The following is a 25,838-nucleotide window of genomic DNA, read 5'->3' on the forward strand; positions in this document are numbered from 1 at the left end:
TTATATAACAAATCAGTTCCTTTCCAATTTCTTACTTTTCTATATAAAAGAATTAATGTGTTTAACTAATATTAATAGCTTGGTGGGCTAGAATTAATTGGAGATGGCAGCATGGTAATGTGAATTTAAAGACTAAGATCACAAAGCTGAATTGAATACAATATTGCCATTGTTTTTTGTGTGACAGTGTCATTGAATGAGAAAGAGAGGCTACAGATGAAGTCTCCTGAGGGCAATCTGCCTCCTTGCTCACAGGATTTCTTGTTTGAAGACAGTTGCTTCCCCCAGGAAAGCAAACTCAGTCAGTGTCAGGCTCCCCTTCAATGTAATAGGAGCCACAGCACAGAGAAAAGTGTGTACATTGCAACAGGTACACATGTCGTAAAAGTAGGAAGGATGGTCCTTAGGTGTGTGGGAACTGTTAACATTTGAATTTGATGATTGTATATAGCGTGGAACTGACCTGTCTGTACTATTCTTTCCTCTGCATGTCCTGGAGTACAAAAGAAACACCACCATGCACCAAAAAATGGAGACTGGGAAAGATCGGTGGGGGGGGGATGTGGTCACTGATTACAACCGCAAGAAGGCATGCAAATGAATATGAATAATGTTGCATCCGTGCCACAATGTTTTCCAAAATGTACTATACAGGTCATAAAATGAATTATTCCAAATATATATACCTATGTCTCTGTTTTTTGTCAGTACAGCTTTGACATCATGGACCGTAAGGTGCATACTAATTAAGCGTGAGCAGAAACACTCAATAAAACTGAACAGAAAAAATTCAAGGGACAATGACATACCAGAAAGGCATGATGCACCAGCATTTATGTTTCAGCTTTTATCCCTCCAGATCAAAGAATTTCCAGTTCCATTGTCTCAAAACACCACTCACATCTACAGTTATTCCCAGTTTCAGATAAAAACTAACAGCGTCAGATCTGGGGTGGGTGTTGTATCGTGATCGTGACTGAGAGAATAAAAGTAAAAAAAAAAACACAAACTTTTACTAATACTATAAATTGACACCAGCTGTTACAGACGTATTAACAATAAGAGCAGCTCACTACTCAAAACGGTAAATTTATGAGAGAGATGGTTTCAAACTCGCGACCTCTGGATTATAAATCATCCGTTCTTACCACTGCACCACGGAAGCTGTCATATTGCACTTGCACCTTTTGTGAAAGTGTTTATTTGATATTTGGACTTCAGCCTTCATACATTATACAGTTCATATCTACATTTTGTCATTTATTACTAAAACATGAAAAATGTTTTTGTTTTAACGATGTATTTACATAGATTGTTGTAGACACGGAACACACATGAAATTATTTAACGTATACAACTCTAGGCAGCGAACTCTCAGATAATCAAGGCTTGAACTGGGAGACCTTCTGTGGTGGGGGGGGGGGGGTGGTATAGCAGGCTGCTTGTGCTTATCGACACATTTACAAGACAAAAGATGCTGACGGAGAGGTGCGAAGGGATTTAAGGTGGCCCGGATTTACAAGGTTTTTCTTGTAGGCTTTGGTAATTTTAGTGTTAAGGGTGTCTTTCTTGTATTAATTTGGATTGCTGCCTCACAACTGTCAGAGTCTTGGGTGCCTACTGTGTGCATGTTGTTCTCAATTTCATATGAATATTCACCATATCACATCCCTCATCTTTTTACATCAACGCCATGTGGCACACATTGCGTAGAGTTTTAGGTTTATGGTCATAAATGTTTTCTGATGTGTTCAATAAAGCTTTCCAAAGGCTATTCTTTTTGAGGCAAATAAAGAATTCTGGAGTGTCACAGGAAGCATTGATCATTTTCTGCAGGTCCTGTATTGGGAGTGTTTTCAACTCTTTCTTTATGGATATCACAATATTTCTGCTAAGGATAGTAAGCATCTAGAGAGTGGTGTACACTGCTTCTAAAACATCTGGTTACTTCTCCACTGTGAGTTCACACTACATTTTAAATATGAACTGTAAATATAATAAGATCTTTAAAAAATTGAATGTCACCCCTGATTACAAACCCAGTTTGTGTGAATACTGTAAAGCGAGTCAGAAATAATTGGTAATAATTTCCTTCTGAATCTGGGAAAACTCAAATAAGAGGTGCAAAGTACTCTGATTATATTTTCTACCCTTTTAGTATTTAAAATTTATGTCTGTTATTAATGTTCCCTACGAATATAATAATATTTAGCATATTGATGTACAGCTGGAAATGAAGATTAACACTTTATTACCAGCATACTTTTAATGAGATAAGTACCGTATATTCAGCATATTCTCTCTTCTGCTTATTGGCAGAATGTATAGAAATACTAAACCTAGACTTTTAGTGTGCATGTTGTTTTATTCTTACAACAGTTTGACTGTCTTCTGTTGGTGCTGTACAGGTTTGTTTTTAAAGGTAATAATAATTAAGAGATTTTACAGTGTACAACATGCTGTTTAATTGAACGTCTGTTCCAGTAAAGAGCTGAAGATTTCAGGGTCTTAGGTTTTATCATCAAAAATATCAGCCTAAATTTATCTGGGTTTAGAATGCCACTAGACTGCAAGTAAGAATAAATGTATTATTGGTACTCTGATTTAGTGCTGGGCGGTATGACCAAAATTCTATATCACGGTATTTTTCAAAATTGTACCGGTTTCACGGTATTCGACTGTATTTTTTTCCCATGCATGAGTTAACCACATTTTCCACTGCAATTACTGCAGTAGACTGGCTAAGAATAACCTATTCCACTGTCATGAGAATTGTACATTGTACAAAAAAACATTTTAATGTGCACACAAGTATTAATACAGGTTTGCATGGCCCCATAAAGTGATAGTTTTCAAGGAGAGGGGCACTAATGAAGAGAAGGAATCACATTGCATGACAGTTGCTGTCAAAATATAGAACCTTCTTATTGAACAAATTTTGACAACAAATTGTCAACCATCCAAAGAGGCATTTAGACTTAGTAAAATATCCAGAGGTGCTTGTCAAAAGTTGTATTGCACTGAACATGTCTTAGAAAAGGAGTAAATGGTAAATATTTTTTGTAAACCAACTACAATTTCTGTTAATGTTAACAATCTCTGTCCACTGACACGTTAAAGTGACTTTTTAAACAACTTTACCATCATTAAACTGCATAATATTTAAACTAATAAATAATAGCAAAAAAATAAATAGTGCAACTTCCAGTAATAATACTATTACTTCAAAACTTCACGCCCGGGTACATTACACAGTATTCACCAAAATAAAATAAAACAAGTGCAACTTGGTGATGACATTTTTACCAACTGAACCGTCATTAAGGCAAATTGCATTAATATGGACCTTGCTTCAAGCTAATCTGTATACAGTAATCCCTCACTATATCGCGCTTCGACTTTCGCGGCTTCACTCTATCACAGATTTTATATGTAAGCATATTTAAATATATATCGTGGATTTTTCGCTGGTTTGTGGGTTTCAGTGGACAACGGGTCTTTTAATTTCTGGTACATGCTTCCTCAGTTGGTTTGCCCAGTTGATTTCATACAAGGGACGCTATTGGCAGATGGCTGAGAAGCTACCCTATCAGACCACGTATTACATATTAAATAAAACTCCTCAAATATATTGTGAGCATGGGGGCTGTTCACACCCCTAGAGGATACAGCCGCTCCTCAAAAAACGCTGAAAGACTACCTTCACATTGCTCCCTTCCTTTCTGGGCTTACTTGTGGTTGCTTTGTTGCGCGATATGCTTCCTGCACGGTGCTTCACATACCTAAAAGCTCAAACAGCACCTATTGATATTTGATTGTTTGCTTTTCTCTCTCTCTCTCTCTCTCTTTCTCTGACATTCTCTGCTCCTGACGGAGGGGGTGTGAGCAGGGGGGCTGTTCGCACCCCTAGAGGATATGGACGCTCGTCTAAAAAATGCTGAAAGACTATCTTCACATTGCTTCCTTCCTTACTGGGCTTCCTTGCAGCTGCTTTGTCAAGCGACATGCTTCCGGCACGGTGCTTCGCATACTTAAAAGCTCGAACAGCACCTATTGGTTTTTGATTGTTTGCATTTCTCTCTCTCTCTCTCTGACATTCATACTTAAAAGCCCAAACAGCACCTATTGATTTTTGATTGTTTGCTTTTCTCTCTCTCTCTCTGACATTCTCTGCTCCTGACGCACACTCCTTTGAAGAGGAAGATATGTTTGCATTCTTTTAATTGTGAGACGGAACTGTCATCTCTCTCTTGTCATGGAGCACGTTTAAACTTTTGAAAAAGAGACAAATGTTTGTTTGCAGTGTTTGAATAAAGTTCCTGTCTCTCTACAACCTCCTGTGTTTCTGTGCAAATCTGTGACCCAAGCATGACAATATAAAAATAACCATATAAACATATGGTTTCTACTTCACGGATTTTCACCTTTCATGGGGGGTTCTGGAACGCAGCCCCTGCGATCGAGGAGGGATCACTGTACATAAATAATAAAACTGCAACCAGCAGGATAGGGTGAAGCAAAAAAAAGAAAAGATAGAACACAAGGAGGTTAAAGAAGGGAAAAGGTAGTCATGGGAGACGATCCAGACACCAGGACGGAGAAGGCAGCACGAGCTGGGGCTCTGAGGGAGTACAGGCTTAGGCGATCTAGGGGCTGGTTCACCCCACTGACTAAGCATGTAGAGTGGGGCGAGCGAAATGTAAGACCTCCCAATGGATCTAAGGAGCAACTGAGTGAGCACGAAGGAAAACGGGAGGTGTGCCGACCTCAGACGGTCTGGCAGCGTAGTGTGGCGGCAGCCAAAACGGGTTGGCAGAAAGTAATTTGTGCTGCAAAGGCTCCACCAGCAACGCCAGTGAAGGGTGTGCCGTGGAGACAGAAGGTGGTGTGCTGTGATCGGGTGAGGAGAGAGACTGCATTTTAACGATTTATTTATTATGGATTTTATCCCCATGTTTCACTGGCTTTATAGATTTGCTATTTATTTCTATCCATCCATCCATTGTCCAACCTGCTGAATCCGAACACAGGGTCACGGGGGTCTTCTGGAGCCAATCCCAGCCAACACAGGGCACAAGGCAGGAACCAATCCTGGGCAGGGTGCCAACCCACCGCAGGACACACACAAACACACGCACACACTAGGGCCAATTTAGAATCGCCAATCCACCTAACCTGCATGTCTTTGGACTGTGGGAGGAAACCGGAGCGCCCGGAGGAAACCCACGCAGACATGGGGAGAACATGCAAACTCCACGCAGGGAGGACCCGGGAAGCAAACCCAGGTCCCCAGATCTCCCAACTGCGAGGCAGCAGCGCTACCCACTGCGCCACCGTGCCGCCTTGCTATTTATTTGGGTACTGTATTTTTCTGAACACTGCACAATGGACACTTTTGGTTTTACTTTGACAGTTTTTAACAAAAGCACTTGAGCACTTTCAACCATCCCCTGGCTTCAATGAGATTTCTCAGCTCATCTCGGTCATAACTATCGATGGTGTTGGTTCAACAGACTCCCGTGTGGGAAGAGGGAGTCTGTAGGGGACCGTCACAGTATTACACAATAACCAGGTACATTACACAGCATTGAAAAAAAATAAAACAACTATAACTTGGCTTGCAGTATTATCCAGTAGTATAGAAACAGTATTCACACATTTGAACATAATGGTCCACATCCGACCTTTTAAAACCAAAGTATTTCCAGACAACAGACGCAGCACCTTTTTTCGTCAAAAGTTCTTCTGTGTCATTATGTTCAACTTTATCGTCTGCTATAGCTTCAGTTTCAGAATGTTCTCTGTCCATTTTCACCACTCAATACCTCCACTAACACATGTACTCTTGTTGGATGCGTATTTTGCGGTGCACCAGTGAAAAAGGTCCCCCCTTAAACAGTTTCCTGCTGTGCCATGTTCCGAATGTTGTTTACAACAACAACAACCACATTTATTTATATAGCACATTTTCATACAAATAATGTAGCTCGAAGTGCTATACATGATGAAGAAATTAAAAATAAAAGACAAAGTAAGAATTAAAATAAAACAACATTAAATAACATAGAATAGGAGTAAGGCCCAATGGCCAGGGAGGACAGAAAAAACAAAAAAAACTCCAGATGGCTGGAGAGAAAAAAAAAAAATCTGCAGGGGTTCCAGATCATGAGACCGCCCAGCCCCCTCTGGGCATTCTACCTAACATAATTTAACAGTCCTCTTTGTATTTAGGGTTCTCATGGAAGGACTTGATGATGATGGTCATGCAGACTTCTGGCTTTTAATCCATCAATGTTGGAACATCATGATGCTTTGATTAGGTGGTGGTGTCGCAGGTCGCCACCACAAAAAACTGGGAAACGAAACAGAAGAGAGAGTAGGGGTTAGTACAGATTTTAGAGCCACCATGAATAGTTATTATAATGAATTGAATATACAGAGTATCAGGATTAAATTAAAGTGAAGTTATGAGAAGGCCATGTTAAAGTAATGTGTTTTCAGCAGTTTTTTAAAGTGCTCCACTGTATTAGCCTGGCGAATTCCTATTGGCAGGCTATTCCAGATTTTAGGTGCATAACAGCAGAAGGCTGCCTCACCACTTCTTTTAAGTTTTGCTCTTGAAATTCTAAGCAGACACTCATTTGAGGATCTAAGTTAATTTTATGTGCATTATTGATATTTGGAACAGAAACAGTTATTTTTGTTAGCGCCTCTCTGCGTGTATTTTTTATTTAATCTATAATCTGTTTTTATAGTTTTAATACATTGTTCATCTAAAGTAGTAATTGTAATTAAATTATTGGTGTTTATGCCGCACTGCCTAGATTTTGTACGTGCATTGAGATTGGTTATTAGAGTATTAATGTTGTGCACTTTTACGGAAGACTTTGTTAAGCAATTATCATGTCCTAGCAAAGCATTAACATTACGGAAGGGGTTAAGAGTAGACATAGACAATCAAGAGAGACTAATTACCTTAACGATGTTTTCGAAGAGGACCCGGGCACAGAATCTATTCGGATGCAGGCCATCCCGCTTGAAGAAACGCGGCCTTTCCCAGAAGAGGTCCCAGTTGTCGGTGAACCCGATGTCCTGATTCTCGCAGAAGCCTTTCAGCCAGTTGTTTAATCCCAGCAGACGACTGTAGTACTCATTTGATCGTCTAACTAGAGGTAGTGGACCCGAAACGAAGATCCTTGCCGACGGGGTCCTCTCCTTCATGTCTTTAATTAGTGCTGCAAAGTCAGCCTTGAGAATCTCCGACTGTCGGTGCCTCACGTCATTTACGCTGGCATGTAATACAATGGATCCCACTACCCTGTTCTTGTGCTTCTCGTAGATTGTTGGCACATGTCTCATCACATCTCGGACACGAGCACCGGGAAAACAAGAAACAAAAGATTTCCGATTAGGGCATGCGTATATTGAGATTTCTTACAATCGAATCACCTATCACGATTACATCACCTGGGGTTGAAGGCAAACTGGGGACGCGGAGAGGGTCTAACCGGTTCTGGGTCAAAATGCTCGCCTGTGGCGATGAAGTTGTTCTAGCCTTGAACCCCCGCCTGCATAGCTGAAACATGCCGAGGTCTTCATCTGTGTTGTCATCGCTCCTGACGAGGCGCGGGGGTGAAGCTTACTTGTCCTTGGAAGTGAGTGGCACAACGTGGGGTTGATGTTACTGAAACCCGAGGTGTTGCATCGATTTCAGATGACGAGGATGGTTTTTCCAGCAGCCGAGCCTTCAAATCCCTAAGTACCTTCGTCTGGACAGGAGTTTCTGGATCTGTTTGTTGAAAGCCTGGAGTTCTTCTATGACGACGGCAACGCGATTCATCTCACTGTCGGCCAGTGTCTGCTTCTGCCTCTGCTTCGTGCCCTAGGAAAGAAAAGAGACTATTTTAGGCTATTTAAACTGGTGTTCCGGTATAAGAAAAATCCATATCATAACAAAAATAAAAAACGGTTTTTGGTATGACTGGTATACCGCCCAGCACTACTCTGATTGATAATTTTTTGATCTGTGTCAAAGAAAACATAAATCTAATTGACTTTATAGTGAATTTTATTTTGTTCATGATGTTCAAGGGAAGCAAACATTTCATTTAAAATGGGGTCAGATTAATCTAGTAATTTAAGGTTTATTCAGTTAAACAGATGAATACTGCAGTCAAGTTTCAAAATATTTGTATCATTTTCAAACCTGATACAAGTCAGGGTCATGAGTTTAGACGCAAAGCAGTAAAAAACCATGGGCAGGGTTTTGTTTTATGTGTTAATTCACGTTTTATTTCAGTTTTATATTGTTTTTCATCATTATTGCAGTGATATTGTCGGGAGCACATTAGTATTTGATTTTTGATATTTCTGTTTTGCTTGGGTATGTTATTAACTTCATTTTTAGTTGTTTTTCTGTTATTTTTTTTAGTTAATTGCCATGGTTTTCAATGGGTACTGATTATTTTGTACAAATGTTCAATGTGTGATTACCACGACAAAGAGGTGGCATGTTCAATGAAAAGTCTAAACTTTGATTTACAATGAAAATACCTTCATGAGAGAGGCAGGGTGTACACAACAAACAAACACACACAAGTAATAAAACATTTGGCAAAGAATTACTGTTTCCAACTTGTGCTTGGTTTTGTGGTTGTGAATTTGGTTTTGTACTATTAATGTGTTGAAAGATTATCAGTAAGATTACACATTTTTATGTCTCATATAATTTTAATCAGCATGGTCCCTGGTCAAACCAACTTCTTGTTCTCATTTATTATTCTCCTTTTACAGCCTGAATATTTCCGATGTACCTGCTTCTTTAAGACACTTGTCAATCTTATTTATCATGTCGGCTGTTGATGCAAGGAGTTTTGCTGATCTGAATAAAGTTAATGTGGTATACTCTTGACCTCTGCCCACTTGCCTAGTATTTAGGGGTTTTTTTTCTATTTTTTTCTCTAAATTTAAGGGATGTCGTTGTGTATAAAGACAAAAAAATGTGATTGTGTATGATTCATGAAATTCTGACACAAGTGCAGAACACTCATTTGTCTTTAAAGACATGGATATATGGTAGATGAGTAACGATTATGAACTTCATTTACTACTGCTGATCCTTTTTTATATTTTTGGTGTTTATGTGAAGTGTTTACCAAGTGAACCTCTGCTTGGTCTCACAATGCAAGGTTTGACAACTGGGAAACATTTCAGCCAAGCAGGGAGGTGATATGTGTTAGATTTCATAAACTATTTTGTTAATGGTGGCTGACTAGTCTGACAAGGCTCAATAGATTATTTTAACCAACAATGTGAAAAGGCCTTAATTAAAACTGCACTTCTAATATAGCTCTGCTCAGAAAATTCTGTTAATTGCACCAGCTTGTGGAGCACTGTATGTCTTTTTTTTCATTGTGTTCCCATATAGGATAGAGGGGTTTACATGATGCTGAACTGATGTCTAATTACTCTAGTGATAGATCGTAGGCTAATATAATTCGTGTATTTAATCAGCCATGCCTCCATCCACTTTTGAATTTGCTTAATCCAAGTCTGGGGTCCAGAACTGATTATGGTGGTGCTTGGCACAAGTCAGGAACCAACTAAGGATGGAATGCCAGTCGATCAGGGAGTATTCATTTAAACAGTTTTAATTATGCAGGACATGGTGTCTTGTTTTGTGCTTGCACATTGAAAAGTAGCTCTATATAACCACTAGCAACTCACTCCCATTTTATAGTCTTTATATAGTACTTCAGTGATCAGAAGGAAGAGGATAATGCACCAAATGGTATTGTTGTGTCTATATTGGTTAGAAGGGGTGATATTCTAATACTACATATTGTTTACAACATGATCTATGATTGCAGCCACTTTCTGTTATGTAAAATGCTGTAGCAGGGGACTTGAATCAGGGACTATGTATGCATACAGTCAATTGAAGAATTTATGATTTTTTTTAAATGCTAAATTGTTGTGGTAGTAAAAATGAATAGGTGCATATTGGTCAACTTGACAGTGACATACATAGATGTGTTGTGTATACTTTTCTATAAAACAATCACACCTTTATTTATTAGTTCAATTACATATAGAGTTCATTGAAAACATTTCTTTTAATAAAATTAAACATTCATTTTATAGGTGGTACTTGGTATATTTACTTCAAAATGTGTACCACAAGTACTTTGTCAAGCTGCAGCTGCAGTATTGCATGTTGTTAAGTTGGAAGAATGTCCAAAGCTTGTGATTAGATGGGTTTTTTTCTTGTTACAAGATGTTTCTTTTTTATTTGTGTAAGCACTATGTTGGTTTAGTGGTTAATAAACAATATTTGTACAAACATTTCCACATGCGTAATGATACATTTGTGGTGGATATTACACATTTGTCCACCAAGTGTTACTCATTTTTAAAATTGTTTAAAACACTTAAACTTGTCAAAATAATATGCTTCTTTGAGGTTTTGATCCACAGTAGAGGACTCTTCTACAGGCATTCAGTCACAAATCACAATATGGTACCAAGAACTCCTTTTCATGCAAGTACATTATGTGACCAATGGGGGGCGTTGTTAGGCTGTCAGAAATATTTATTAATGCTTTTCCCCATTTCACCTTTAGATTAGAAAGCGTCTTTACTTATAATGGATTAGATTGAAAAAAGGACACAAATAGAATTTATTAATTGCAAGGCCTTGCTTTGATTTTTAAAGAAAAATGTAAAATAATGGAGATCGATGTTTCTTCTTGACATTTCCATGTTGTTTTTGTAAACATATCCTATCTTGTAGATTGCAGATGCTTTGCTTCTAGGCAAAAGATAGCAATTTGTCCTATTGATTCAATTGAACTTGAAAGCTTTCTTTTACAATACTTTCTGTTTTAAAAGTGGAGCATAATGTCTTTGAAAACTTTTCCAAGAAATATTATGAAATAATTTGCTCTTATTACCTTGGGAACAGCTCACGTTCATTGTGTTTTATTTAATTTATTTGTCACATTTTTTGACATGTTCTTTTTTGTTTTGTTGTAAATGTGTATGTTTAGATTAGGTACTGTACATAATTAGAAAAAAAATAATTGAAACACTAAAATGGATTAGGATTTGGTTTGGGTAACAATTATTTTCTTTAAATGATGAATAGAGTTTAAAACACATGATAATCCAGTAAATCTTACAAAAAATCTAATGCTTCTATAACCATATTGGCTTGCTATTTATTCATTTGGCACTCAGATTAGATTGGGATTTGGTGCTTGTTGTGTGATTTTTTTTTTTTTTTTTTTTTTTTTTTCTCGGTGTGCGTGTATGTTACAATTCACTGAAATGTCATGTTACGTTTTCAATATCTCTGGCTGTTTTATTCATTGATGGAATGGTTAACTTTTTTTCATGTTGTATTGTTCATTCAGCATTTATTTGTAGATTTTAAATAAAGTGATATTTTTGCAGCAGTGATAGATTATAGTTTTAATTTATTGTGAAAAAAGTAGTAGCCAACTGAAAAGATGTATAGAAGCTCTCCACAGTATTATTTTTTTTTTATTTGGGTTGCAAAAAAAAAAAAATAAAAAATAAGTTTTTTGTTTTTTTTAGGGCGTAAGGTAAACCTCAACTGTTATACAGGAAAAGCCTACGGCATTGTAGAGTTTTGATGTGACGTTTCCACTAGAACAGATCTTGGCCTGCTTCTAAAAGCTTCTACTGCCAGTGTCCTCCACAGGCAAATGCCAAGGGCTAGGATTGAAGATAATAACTTGTGATTCTTGTCTTTCACTGGCTGCGATCATGAGAAATTGACAGCTTTTAAAGACCTAAACAGACATCAAAAGATGTGCATCATCTGGTTAGGTCAATTAATGTTAATTTTCCACATTCTGTTATTTCTTTAATGTTCTCCTTGTCTTTCTCTGTCTTTTTTTCCCCATTCATAAACAACCCCCCCCCCCCCAACTCAGCCAAGCCCAGGCCCAAGTCCTGTTCTGGGGAAAAAGCCAAATGCCAGTCAGTCGCTGCTTGCATGGTGCAGAGAAGTTACAAAAAACTATCGAGGAGTGAAAATAACAAACTTCACTACATCATGGAGGAATGGCTTAGCCTTCTGTGCATTACTGCACCACTTCAGACCCGATATGATGTAAGTGACAAGAAGCAACACATCACTGATTTAAAATCAACTTGGATTCCAAGTCTGTTTTTTTCCTGAGTGCATGGTGGTAATGTTTTTGGAATTGCATTGAAATCTGCTATATGTTTTGTAGAACAATATTATGTTATAATTCTTGGTATAACAGTGCAAATATGTACATTGACATCTATCTAAAGTGTAGAGTATGCCGTGTCTTTTTATAATTATAAATAGTAAAAATGTACTTGAATTTTATTTGATAGAGGGCAATGAAATGGAGAAAATGAACACGAACAAGCAGTGATTAAGCAGTGGTTATTTATACCAACTTACGTTTCTGTTGATGTTTCAATGGAATAAAATGTTTTATATCTGAATGGGGAGAAGAATTAATATTAAAGTGACTTGTTTTCCTTTTCCTTTAACTAATCCGTCCAAATAGCTGTCCACAGGAAGATTACAAAAATTGTGTCAGTGTTGAAATAAGATGAGACAAATAAGCCTGTAGCTCTTTGTACACTGACAACAAGGGATTACTGCATGGTAAATTTGGTTTTAAAGGCTGGCCTCTGGTCTTTGCCTGTTAACTTTACTTTTTAGATAGAAACCTTCAGGCAAAAAAAAAGCCCTTGTGATCTGTAGTTATTATTTTTTTAATTTTATTTTATTTCCCCCTCTATTAGTTTCGTTGATTGCATAGCTGTGAAATTACTAGTTGCTGTATAATACCATTGCAAATGTCATTTGAAATGAAATTTTACTGTGTTCAGATATTCATTTTGTCTATACTGCTTTCATTCTTAGTGACTATAAGTCCCTGAATCCACAAGATATTAAAGAAAATAACAAAAAGGTAAGGACTTTCACTTCCCTGCTTCTTGCATCAGCAACAGTATTCCCCTTATTCTTTTATTTTTATTTTATTTATCAAATGGTTTTCAATGTTACTTTGACCAATATTCTTTGCTGTACAATTTTAAAGGAAAGTGATATTTCCTTGGAATATTATATCATAGAAAATACTTTTTTGTGTGTGAGTGTGTACAGTATGTATGTATGTACGTATGCATGTATGTATGTGTGTATGTATGCATGTATATGTGTGTGTATGTTTATATATGTATATGCTGTAAATGTATGTATATGTATATATACATGCATATAGTATGAGTAGGTGTATAGTTATAGCGTTATATATAATGTATTCTCTATGTCTTTACCTTCCCTGTTCTGAATGAAAAAAATAATTCTGGAACTTTGGAAAATGTACCATATTTCAAGAGCCAGATATATATAGAAGTGATTTTATTGGATAGATAGCACATATGCAATCTTGAATTAGCAATGATTACATAGAGAGTACTCTGAATTACATATTTGAAATTTGTATAGTAATTAAGAGGATTTTGTTTTGGCCTTGTGAGTAGATATTTGTACTAACCACTGTTGTTGTTTTTTTTTTTTTTAACCATCAATAGCGGTGCCATTAAAACTATAGTTTCACAAGCCTGATTTTAATTCTCAGCATCATCAGTGTATCATGATGCATTTACTTTTTCCTGAGAACTGCCTATACTGTTTATTGTGTAACCGATTTCTTTCATCATCAGTGCAGGCCCTCAATTGACAGCTACATTGAATATCACAGTTGCTTCCTGCAGGTTTATTTCCTGTCCTCACACAATTCTGACTGATAACCCCTAGTGCCCTTGTTTAGGATGAATGCAGCATAAGGAACAATGGCCATGTATAATGTCTGTGCACATGTATAGTGGATTTGACGTTTCCTCCTCCTAACCAATTAAGGCACCATCTATGAATGAAATACAGCATTGATAAATTAAGAGAATGTAAAAGGGAGCTGTTTAAACAAAGTCACAAGTGAGCACTGAAAGGGCAACAAGGTTAAGATTATAGAATGTCTTTATGAGACTGGTAACATTTGAAAGGCCATTGTATTGTCCTTTTTTATTGATGCAAATCCAAATTTTGATAATCAAGAAAATGTAATCAAGGAATATACTTCACATGCTTCTTTATTAAAATTAATTGACAATATTTATTGATATTTCTATATAGAATGTAGTTTACTAATACTCTTGTAGTATCTGATCTTAACATATATGTTGATGTTGTTTGATTTGGAGAATAAAATGTTTAAAATTTTGCCTGTGGTTCTGATGGAGACAGACAGCAGTAAATAAAAGTTAAATAAGCAAAAGTTTGTTTTTTTAATTTTATACATGATGATAAACTTTTTTTAATACATAATTTTAGGAAACAATTCCTGGGAAAAATGGGCCTTAATTTAAAAACATCAAGCAATATAGATTTTCCAAGACAAAACTTGAAATCTTGTTCTTTATCTCAGGTTCTGACACATTTACTGTAGTTACGTTTATTACAACTGTGAGGATGTGTTTGTTTCTTTAAATTTAAATACTCAGTGCAAAAAACACTTGGTGGAAAAAAAGTTAAAGCAGGTAACCTGAGTAGCCTTTTTTTCCCCTCTTTTAGGAGTAACTTTAAAGAGGGGAAAATTTTAAATAGTATGGTGTAAATGCTTTTCTGCTGTTCTAAAGTCTATGTTCTATCCAGAGCTATGCTTTTGAACAATGGTCATTGTTTAGGCTTGCGACAAAAACAGTAGTAATTAATTGTAAATTGAGAAACGGCTTACTATGATTATTTTAAAACTGGATAAACCTGCAGTTCTAATATGTCAAGACCCTCAGACAATAAAAATGGTGTTAGTATGCTTTTAGAATCAAAAAATGCTATCAGTAGACATAAGATACAACTAGTGATACAGAGCTAGGGTGGTGCTTTTTGGAGTTGCTGCTTGTCATGTTATAATGGATATTTTTTACGCACACCTATCAAGTGATCGAGGATTGAGTTTTCTTTCTTGATTATCTGCCTGTATTTTTCATCAGCACAAATCACTGCAATTACATGGGCAGTAGAAGGGAGAAGGTGATCGCTTTTGATAAGGTGCTGGACGGATTAGTTTAGTGTTTCTTTATATCTCACTTTCTTATCTGAGAACCCATCCTTGACATTCTCTGTCAGTGCAAACTTCGTCCTACTGATTCCTGATTGTCCTATTCTAGAACCTAGCTGAGATTTGTTATCTACCTACATATAGTTTTTTTACTTATTTTGCTGATCAAACTTGTCTGGTCAAAATATTAAACAGCTTAAGGGAAACAAAGTGTGGCTTTACAGTTTTTTTTTGCCATGTAGTAGCTTTTAATTTTTAGATATAATAATACATGAGCAGTTTAAAATGCAGTGGGAATATTCAAAACAAATTAGTTTATTATCTCTATTAAATTTATGTGTTTATAATATAAAAAGAGTTAACTTGTTCATTGTTAACTTGTTCTCTTAATGTAACTGAAAATTATATGTTTTCTCGTGTTATATGGCAGTTAAATCACCGGTAGATAGTTTTCCATTGTTTTTGTTATTAGTGCTGTCTTGCTGCTTTATGATCATATAAATAGTAATCAAGAGTGGTGTATATGCTTATTTCTGTGACTGCTCGATTAGACTTTTGAAAAGTAATTTATAGATTTTTTTTTTCTTTCACAGTCATACAGTTGATTGTAGATATAATTGTGTATATTTAAAGGGACAAAAAACAAAACAATATGTGCTTCTAGAAGCATACCTACCCAATAACAAGGGACCACTGCTTGCTTAGTTTAACTTTTATTTTCTTTCTTCTTGAAAAAAATAACATTTTAACATCAAAGTGTGAAAGCTGCAGTTTATATATATATTTGACTTTTTCAAATGTTTTGGCAGTGCATTTATGAAATTATCTTAAAATTGTATTTTTGCCTTACTTACAATGTCATTTTTCTATATAGTTGGAACTATTTGTGTGCATATGCATGGTCGTTAATTCAGTTAAATTTGGGGGGAAAAAAAACAAACTCTTTATATCGAAGCATTCTTAAGTCCTTTATAACTGCTTGATGTTTTATTTCAACTTTGTTTAATCATGCATTAACTGTAGGCTTCAGATTGTTTCTTTTCTAGTTGTAATACTCACATTATTTTGTGAAATGGTCAAAACTAAAAAAATCCTGTTAAATTGTCATTGCAATTTTCTTTTCCTTTCTTAATTTATTAATATTTTTAGATCTGTATTTGAATGTTTGATGCTTGATGTCTCTTCACTTTAAGTTACAGTATTATTTGGTGGGTCCTTAAGCTGTCTCTGTTCTTGTTGATTCTTTCTCAGGCATATGATGGCTTTGCCACTTTGGGAATCTCTCGATTGCTGGAGCCCTCAGATATGGTTCTACTTGCAATTCCTGATAAGTTAACTGTTATGACTTATTTGTATCAAATAAGGGCTCATTTTAGCGGTGAAGAGTTGAATGTTGTACAGATTGAAGCAAACAGCAGCAGGAGCACTTACAAAGTAGGGGATTTTGAGACAGACACCAACAGCTCTATTGATCAAGATAAATTTTATGCAGAACTAAACGAAGTCAACCGGGATTCACAGCCTCAACCATTGAATTCAGAGAATTCATCTGTTGCCCAAGAGGACTGTACATTTATCAGTAGTTCACTAGAGGAGCCAGAAAATCTGCATCAGGCTCCAAATGTCATTCTCGATTTTGGGTCTGCTTCACCCCCCTCCTGCAGGACAACAAGTGACACTGATCCTCCAAAATCTCATTCTAACAGAAGTGGCAAATCAGTAGAAGAGAATGTACACAAATATGACAGCACAGATACAGCACAGGCACAGCCATCAGTTGCCAATAGGAGACTGCTGAAAGCAGACACTTTAGAATCGAGCGATTTACAGCATGTCAGCGATCAAAAAAATGATGCATCTGCAGGGCTCTTGTGTAAAGATTCTGACACTGAAAAACATAGACATTCAGACTGTGCCAGCAGCACATCAGAACAGGGTAGGCCTGGACTGTCAGCAGCATCAGAGAGCCAAGAGCCCACATTTCCATATAAGAAGGCAGGCCCTTCTCCAGCTCATAAGTTGGGTTTCACTTACAACAGAGATGCTGATCTTATCAAGAAAAAGAGGGCCACTTTGAGGATGTCTGAATCAGATGTCACATTTGATGGTAGCCTTGTTATGAACCATACAGATCAATCACCTAATTGTACCCAGGTAAGAATTTGTTCTTTAAATTCTTACATTTTTCATGAAAGACTAATATCACGAGGCTGCGAGCATCGTTTTGGATAGTAGATTCTCACTTTCCATGTTTATATCCCAGTTAATATTGTGATAGGGTAGTACATTTTATATAAAATAGCACCTAAACAATAGTGTTGCTAATAGTAATCTTAAGGTCATGTTTAGTATTTTATGTGTCAATATGTCCTGAATGCTGAATCTGCTTTACCAAATTAGTGTTGCTGGGTATATTGCCAATCCTAACAGCACAGGGCCTAAGGTGGGAAAAACAACAGACAGCATAGCAGGTCATTGCAGGGCGCAATCACACACACACACTAACATTCACTTTGACTGAGCCAGTTTAGATTTGCAAGTTAACCTATACATTTACATTTTTTCAATCACCAACCTGATGAATATGGGAAAAAACAAATTGTTAACCGTTGTGTATACTACAGTTGGTTTAACAAAAAGTGTGCACACTCACCTTCCTGTTTGTTAGAATCAACAAACAAACCAAAGTCTGCCTTTTTGCTTATCATATTATGGTAAAGTTGTGTAGCTCAGTGCATGTGATCTTGGCTAAAAGTTGTTTACGCATATCCACCAACCTTTTAACCACTGCCAACATTCTTGTGCATATTCATGATTGATATTCTTATTGTCATGTCTTTGGCATCGGTGGGTGAATATTAGAATGTGAATATTTATTGATTAAATGTGATATATACAGTGAATATTGTGTGGCTGTTTGTATGAAAAACTATTTGCCCCCTTCCTGATTTCTTATTCTTTTGCATGTTTGTCACACAAAATGTTTCTGATCATCAAACACATTTAACCATTAGTCAAATATAACACAAGTAAACACAAAATGCAGTTTGTAAATGGTGGTTTTTATTATTTAGGGAGAAAAAAAAATCCAAACCTACATGGCCCTGTGTGAAAAAGTAATTGCCCCCTGAACCTAATAACTGGTTGGGCCACCCTTAGCAGCAATAACTGCAATCAAGCGTTTGCGATAACTTGCAATGAGTCTTTTACAGCGCTCTGGAGGAATTTTGGCCCACTCATCTTTGCAAAATTGTTGTAATTCAGCTTTATTTGAGGATTTTCTAGCATGAACCGCCTTTTTAAGGTCATGCCATAGCATCTCAATTGTATTCAGGTCAGGACTTTGACTAGGCCACTCCAAAGTCTTCATTTTGTTTTTCTTCAGCCATTCAGAGGTGGATTTGCTGGTGTGTTTTGGGTCATTGTCCTGTTGCAGCACCCAAGATCGCTTCAGCTTGAGTTGACGAACAAATGGCCGGACATTCTCCTTCAGGATTTTTTGGTAGACAGTAGAATTCATGGTTCCATCTATCACAGCAAGCCTTCCAGGTCCTGAAGCAGCAAAACAACCCCAGACCATCACACTACCACCACCATATTTTACTGTTGGTATGATGTTCTTTTTCTGAAATGCTGTGTTCCTTTTACGCCAGATGTAACGGGACATTTGCCTTCCAAAAAGTTCAACTTTTGTCTAATCAGTCCACAAGGTATTTTCCCAAAAGTCTTGGCAATCATTGAGATGTTTCTTAGCAAAATTGAGACGAGCCCTGCTGTTCTTTTTGCTTAACAGTGGTTTGCGTCTTGGAAATCTGCCATGCAGGCCGTTTTTGCCCAGTCTCTTTCTTATGGTGGAGTCGTGAACACTGACCTTAATTGAGGCAAGTGAGGCCTGCAGTTCTTTAGACGTTGTCCTGGGGTCTTTTGTGACCTCTCGGATGAGTCGTCTCTGCGCTCTTGGGGTAATTTTGGTCGGCCGGCCACTCCTGGGAAGGTTCACCACTGTTCCATGTTTTTGCCATTTGTGGATAATGGCTCTCACTGTGGTTCGCTGGAGTCCCAAAGCTTTAGAAATGGCTTTATAACCTTTACCAGACTGATAGATCTCAATTACTTCTGTTCTCATTTGTTCCTGAATTTCTTTGGATCTTGGCATGATGTCTAGCTTTTGAGGTGCTTTTGGTCTACTTCTCTGTGTCAGGCAGCTCCTATTTAAGTGATTTCTTGATTGAAACAGGTGTGGCAGTAATCAGGCCTGGTGGTGGCTACGGAAATTGAACTCAGGTGTGATACACCACAGTTAGGTTATTTTTTAACAAGGGGGCAATTACTTTTTCACACAGGGCCATGTAGGTTTGGATTTTTTTTCTCCCTAAATAATAAAAACCATCATTTAAAAACTGCATTTTGTGTTTACTTGTGTTATATTTGACTAATGGTTAAATGTGTTTGATGATCAGAAACATTTTGTGTGACAAACATGCAAAAGAATAAGAAATCAGGAAGGGGGCAAATAGTTTTTCACACCACTGTATAAACTTAAACGTATGGTAACATAATGGTTCAGTGGATAGCACTATTTTATCACTGGTCCTTTGTGGACTATGCATGTTATCTTCGTGTATATGTTATGTTTTCTCCTGATCCTCTGGTTTCCTCCCCACAACTTAAAGAGCTGCATTCTAAACTGCCATGTTTCTGAGTAACAATACAATATGATTTACTAGCACAACATCATAGTTTGTTCTTGTTTTGCACCCACTGCCCAGTAGGTTTAACAGTTCCTGCTAACCTGTTTTTGAGTAATTACAGTAGATTCAAACAAATATATGATTAGATTCGATTGATTTGTATGATTGAGACCTTTATTGAAATAGAAATCCTATAGCAACTGTTTATTTTATATAAACTAATTAGTTCTCAGAAATGTTTTAATATGTTTCCTGATTGTTGGAAAATACTTTTCTAAAATTTGAATACTATGATGACAAAATTTTATTTCTGGGAAAAATGTTAATTGTGGTTCTTCTGCAGGTTCCCTCTACCCCACCTTCAAATATCACAGAGGAAAAGGTAAGACAAAAAAAGTCAGTAAATACTCTAGAGTTAGAATTAAACAATACTTAAATATGCTGTGTCTTAAGTTTTTTTTTTTCAGAAAAGCAAAGATCTTTTTCTAAAACTAAATTTAAGCTAAATGCTTTTTCCTGTTATGAAACTGTGCTGTCCTAGATTGCTGGGTCAGGAACAACAAGCTTGCTTCAGCCACGTAATGTTTTTTCATTTTTGTGATGCATCAAACAAGAAAGTCACTGTCTTGTTGCAGCATATAGCAGATATGATGTACTTCAGTGGGTTAATTAGTAGGCAGCCAAAAGGAAACAAAATGCAAACAGTAGCATTTCCACAAGTCATTTTCTATTTACAGTTGTACCCATAGTTGTACATCAAAATCAGTGCACATTTTCCTGTCTTGCACTTGTTCAGTCATTTGCCTGGAGGCTGCATGATAAAGACAATAGCTGTGCAGACTTCCTGGTGGCTCATAGGAGGAGCATTCATTTTAAGATGTACACAACTTTATTTTTATAACAGCTAAAATATACCTACACTAGCATAGCCACTGACAACATAAATTATGCTAGATTATCAAGTAAACAATTCAAGTTTTGCTCCATATTAAAGCAGTTGGATAAGAGAAGTGCTTTTGTCACTATTTCTCTATAACTGCATGGTTATGAATTACCGGACTGTAGACTGTAACAGGCATACCTTAGATACATGAGATCCTTACTATTTCTTGGACTCCTTAGAAAAACGTATAAACAAGAATAATAAAGGTTGGCTGTTTGTTACCAGAATAACAATGTGAGGTCACTTTGTTTATGATATTCAGCTATGCTGCCTGGGGAAGATCTTAGACAGGCCTGTACCCATCCTGAAAGCTAGCATGGTTCGTACTTCTCTGGAAGAATTTTCAAAATGAAGTTAAGGAGTAGAATATGATCACTGTGTTTGAAGTGAGCTTGGAAGGGGTTATCTCCACAGGTTTCAGTTTTTTAATTTTTTATATACTTGTTTGTAAGTACTTCTAATCAAAAATCATATTTCACACAGCTTCATTCACTTGTACAGTTCAGTACAGGAAGAGTCAAGTGTTCCACCACCACAAATTGAGCAAATCAAAGGCAGGTGGAGGTGGCATGATGCAACACAATTTTTGGGGGGTAATAACTCACTTTTGTATGATCCACGCTTCATTGCTGTAAAACTCTTCACTTGTAGACAACTTGCTAGTTATTTAATACATTTTTTTAATTTGTCTGCATCTGTGAAAGTTTATAGCATGGGCACAATAATATTATGATTAGTGTTACAACCTTAAAGCTCTGAACACCTTCATTTGAATTAATACATTCTCCTTATGTTACTGGGGGGTTTCATTAGGTACTAGAGTTCAGGTTTGTTCAATGAAACAATCCCAATCAGTCTGCTGTGAGTGTGGGTATATGGGTGAATGTACAACTCATTGGACTGATGTTCTATTAAAGCCTTGTCCTAAATTGATGTATGGGCTTTTGAAGAAGTCACCTAGATTATTTGAATTTGCAAGTTACAATTTCTGAGATTTCAACAGTTCACTTTATGACCCTGATCCTGGCAGAGTAGCTCATTTTTATAGTGCAAAAATGCTATGTATAGTCTTTTTTCATCTGATTGTCTCAAATATTTTTTTGCAACAGAGAGTATTATCCCGACAAGAGGAGCTAAAAGAAAGAGCCAGACTTCTGCTGGAGCAGGCACGAAGAGATGCAGCATTAAAAGCAGGAACTAAACAAATCATGGGAAATTCATCAAGCACCCCAACCCGTACAAAGCAACTGTTTGATGTAAGTTATTCTTTCATGGTCTTGCTTCAAGAGCTCAGATTCTTCAGAAGTTATATACATACCAGGTTATTTCAGTCAATTTATCAGCTACTGTCAAAGATCACCTTGGATAGTGTCAGTTCATTCAAAGTTTTCTGCAGCACATTTATTTCTAATTCCTGCCTATAAATAAGAGCACATGTGATGCATGTATGTAGTACCCTGTTGGTATAGTTTTTTCTTTCTAACCCCCCCACACAAATCACTTAAGACATCAGATGTTACCATGTGAGCTTATGATTGTCTCACCCTCAATGGATGTGTTTGTCAGGGGGTCGATTTTCTTCAGGAAAAAAAAGAAGTTGTGGAACATGTAGTGGCACATGATTTTGACAAAATTAATAACTAGCAATTATTGCTTGTCCTATTAATACTGCAGTTAATAATTTCAAATAACAATACATTGAAATTTGACAACTACATATAGTGTATTGAGTTTACACACAGCACAGTACAACCTTCATTTTACAAGGAATAACTTCAAAATTACTAATGTGAAATTGTTAAATGCCTGATTAATTTAAAATATTAACAATTAGTATTTGATAATGTTTATTCTTTATTTCTTACAATAAAGATTCAGCACACTTAAAAATTATTACTGTTTTTTAGTACAACAAATGCAGTAAATTACTGATATACAGATATTTATAAAATAAACTTTTAACTATATCACAAACATTCCTCCTTTTTATTTCAAAATAAATGTTACTTCTGAAAAAAATCCATCACCACCATCCATCCATCCATCCATCCATTTTACAACCCGGTGAATCCAAACACAGGGTCACGGGGGTCTGCTGGAGCCAATCCCAGCCAACACAGGGCACAAGGCAGGAACCAATCCCGGGCAGGGTGCCAACCCACCGCAGGACACACACAAACACACCAAGCACACACTAGGGCCAATTTAGAATCGCCAATCCACCTAACCTGCACATCTTTGGACTGTGGGAGGAAACCGGAGCGCCCGGAGGAAATCCACGCAGACTCCACGCAGGGAGGACCCGGGAAGTGAACCCAGGTCTCCTAACTGCGAGGCAGCAGCACTACCACTGTGCCACCGTGCCACACCCCATCACCACCAAAATGTAAGAAAATGCTAAACACTGAAATGTTAGCAGTTCTGCTGTATTAAGAGAACAAATGTATGTGCATGCAAAATCAAAAATAAATTAATGAAATTTTAAATAAAACTAAAGTTAGAATTAAGAAATTAATGTAAACATAACCTGATAGTATGTTGTATATTTGCAGTATGTAAACACATGAAATACAACAATGTGAATATGCTGCACGCTCAAGAAGTAGCTCAAGTAGTATTTAAACAGTGACATATTCTGCTACTGGACTCACCCTTTGAGTATCTGGGTCGCTGTTCTTAAGGAAACTATTGCAATGGAAAGTGCTGTCATTTAAAGATAGCAGCATTCCAAGCATTTGATTTTCTTTTTCAATATAGTTAAACATTCTATTCAGGAATGCTCCCATAGTTCTTCTCTGTCTCACATTGGTCATAGTTGCATAAAGAAGCTACTTCTTTCAGATCCATTTTAATTTCTATCTGACATTTGGAATAAAGTAAAGATAATTCTCCTTTGGAAGAACAATTGTAGGGAGTATATGACTTCTCTTACATTGAGTTTTGATAATTTTTTTAAAACCTTTGTTGCACAGTTTTAATCAGAGCCTTGTCTTTTGATAAATTAAACACGGTGACTGCTGTTACCTGTTTTTACTTTTGACACCCTGCTGTAAATGAAAATACTTTAGTCTAAACAGTTAATGGTTATCTGTGTTGCGTTTTTTTTTTTTGGTACTTATACTTCTAAAATATGTCAAGTCATCAAGATTCAACAGTACTTATACTTTTAATAGATGTTGCTTGGGATCAAACTCAGACTCCTACAAATGTTTTTAGCATTTTGTACATAGTCCTGTTATGTGAGTACCTCTGATTTGCCACTACATTTGCACTTATTGAATGTGTCTTTTGGATTGGCTCCAGCAGACCCCCGTGACCCTGTAGTTAGGATATAGTGGGTTGGATAATGGATGGATGGATGAATGAATGTGTCTTTGCTTGCAGTTTGTAACTGGGAAAGCTTAATATCTGAGAGAACTGGACAACTAAATGGAATGCAGTAATCATCCCTTTCCACAATTAATAAATCAAGGCATCGTAATTGTAATCATGATTAATATACAATCAGTTGTGCAGCCCTAGTAACATACAGGTATCGCCTCATTATTTTATTTATTATTTAAACCTAGCATTTATCAAAAGTCAGTCAAAGCATATATTCATCCATCAAACACAACTCAGGCAACATTTTTATGACAGAAAAAACACCTATTTCACAAAATAAAAGTTAAGATGAATTATATTTAAATCTAGGTTAGTAATGTAAAACATCTGTAGTTTTGCTGGTTGTGCTGTAAATTAGTTTTAATTTTTTAATGAATAGCATGTTTTGGTTTGCCTGTATACTTGCAAGGATCAATTATTGATTCTCCCAGCCTCTTTGTAATAACTTGTGCTGCACACATGACAAAAATGCAGTGTAACATTGTACCGTAAGTCAGAAAAATAATAATTCTATCCTTGCCACTTACTAAAAAGGGCTACATAGGATGAAAGGTGTTTAATTTTAAATAATATATATATTTTTGTGTATTTTATTAATTTAACACTAGAATCCTTGAAGCCTTTGAAAATATTCATAATGCTGGGTCTCTTTATTTGGGAGTTAGGAGTCTGGAATTGTATAGGACAAATTATATATCATTATTTGGAATACATAAATTTCATGTGTGTTCCATGTCTACAACGATCTGTGTAAATGTAGGATGAGAGGAAATACGAGACAAGAAATGTTGAACACATAACTAAAACAGAAACCTTTTTCATGTTATACTACTAATAACAAAATGCTAATGTGGAGTGTATAATGTGTGAAGACTGAAGTCCAAATATCAAATAAACACTTTCAAAAAAAGGTACAACAAAACAAGTGCGCTGTTATTCAATAATATAATCGAAGAAAAACAAATTATTCAATTTACATGTTTCTGTCAATGTGTAAAATCCAAAGCCCAAATATCAATCGACACAAAAGAAAATCACTTGGCTGGTGCAGAGGTAAGCTGTTGCCTTTTAATCAAATGGCTGTGGGTTCGATCCCGGGTTCTCCCCACATTTACCGTTTTGAATAGTGAGCTGCTATTATTATTGCTATAATATATGACTTTATATATAATTATGTTTTAAATATGAAACCAGAGATAACAAGTTAACTTGTATTGCAGTATTCATTGCAGAAAGTTCTTTCAGTGATGGTGCTGCCTTTTAAGTGTTCTAAATACCTCAGTTCCATTAAGAGGTAATTAGAGATGTGAAGTTGTTTCTGAGCATGACAGACTCAGCTGAAGGTCATAAGACTACATTGTTGGCAACAAATAGACCGGAATCCACATGGACAAACATTAGCAAAATTTCTCAGTAAATATTTTGTCAAAAATCTAAGCATTCATATATAAAAGACAACAACAGAAACCATGTTTGTAAATGCACAATGACTGAGCACTAAGGTTAGGTCAGGAGCATGTTTAAATACACCAGTATTTACTGTTTTGAAAACTGTGACTGTCAAGAAATACAGTCAAATGAAACAGTTTGGGAACCCCTCTCAGCCTGCATAATAATTTACTCCACATTCAACAAAAAAGATAACAGTGGTATGTCTTTTATTTCCTAGGAACATCTGAGTACTGG

General features: G+C 36.4%; 1 protein-coding gene across 1 annotated transcript in view; it reads left to right on the top strand.

The window, feature by feature from the left end:
- ehbp1 (EH domain binding protein 1) overlaps positions 1–25,838 on the top strand; it is a 508,893-nt gene that overhangs the window by 395,775 nt on the left and 87,280 nt on the right. Inside the window, 5 exon segments of the mRNA XM_051919668.1 lie at positions 11,961–12,139; positions 12,935–12,983; positions 16,386–17,288; positions 20,169–20,207; positions 21,878–22,024. Of these exon segments, the coding sequence (XP_051775628.1) occupies positions 11,961–12,139; positions 12,935–12,983; positions 16,386–17,288; positions 20,169–20,207; positions 21,878–22,024 (1,317 nt within the window).

Source organism: Erpetoichthys calabaricus, chromosome 15, assembly GCF_900747795.2.
Source record: "Erpetoichthys calabaricus chromosome 15, fErpCal1.3, whole genome shotgun sequence".
NCBI classification, from domain to species: domain Eukaryota; kingdom Metazoa; phylum Chordata; class Cladistia; order Polypteriformes; family Polypteridae; genus Erpetoichthys; species Erpetoichthys calabaricus.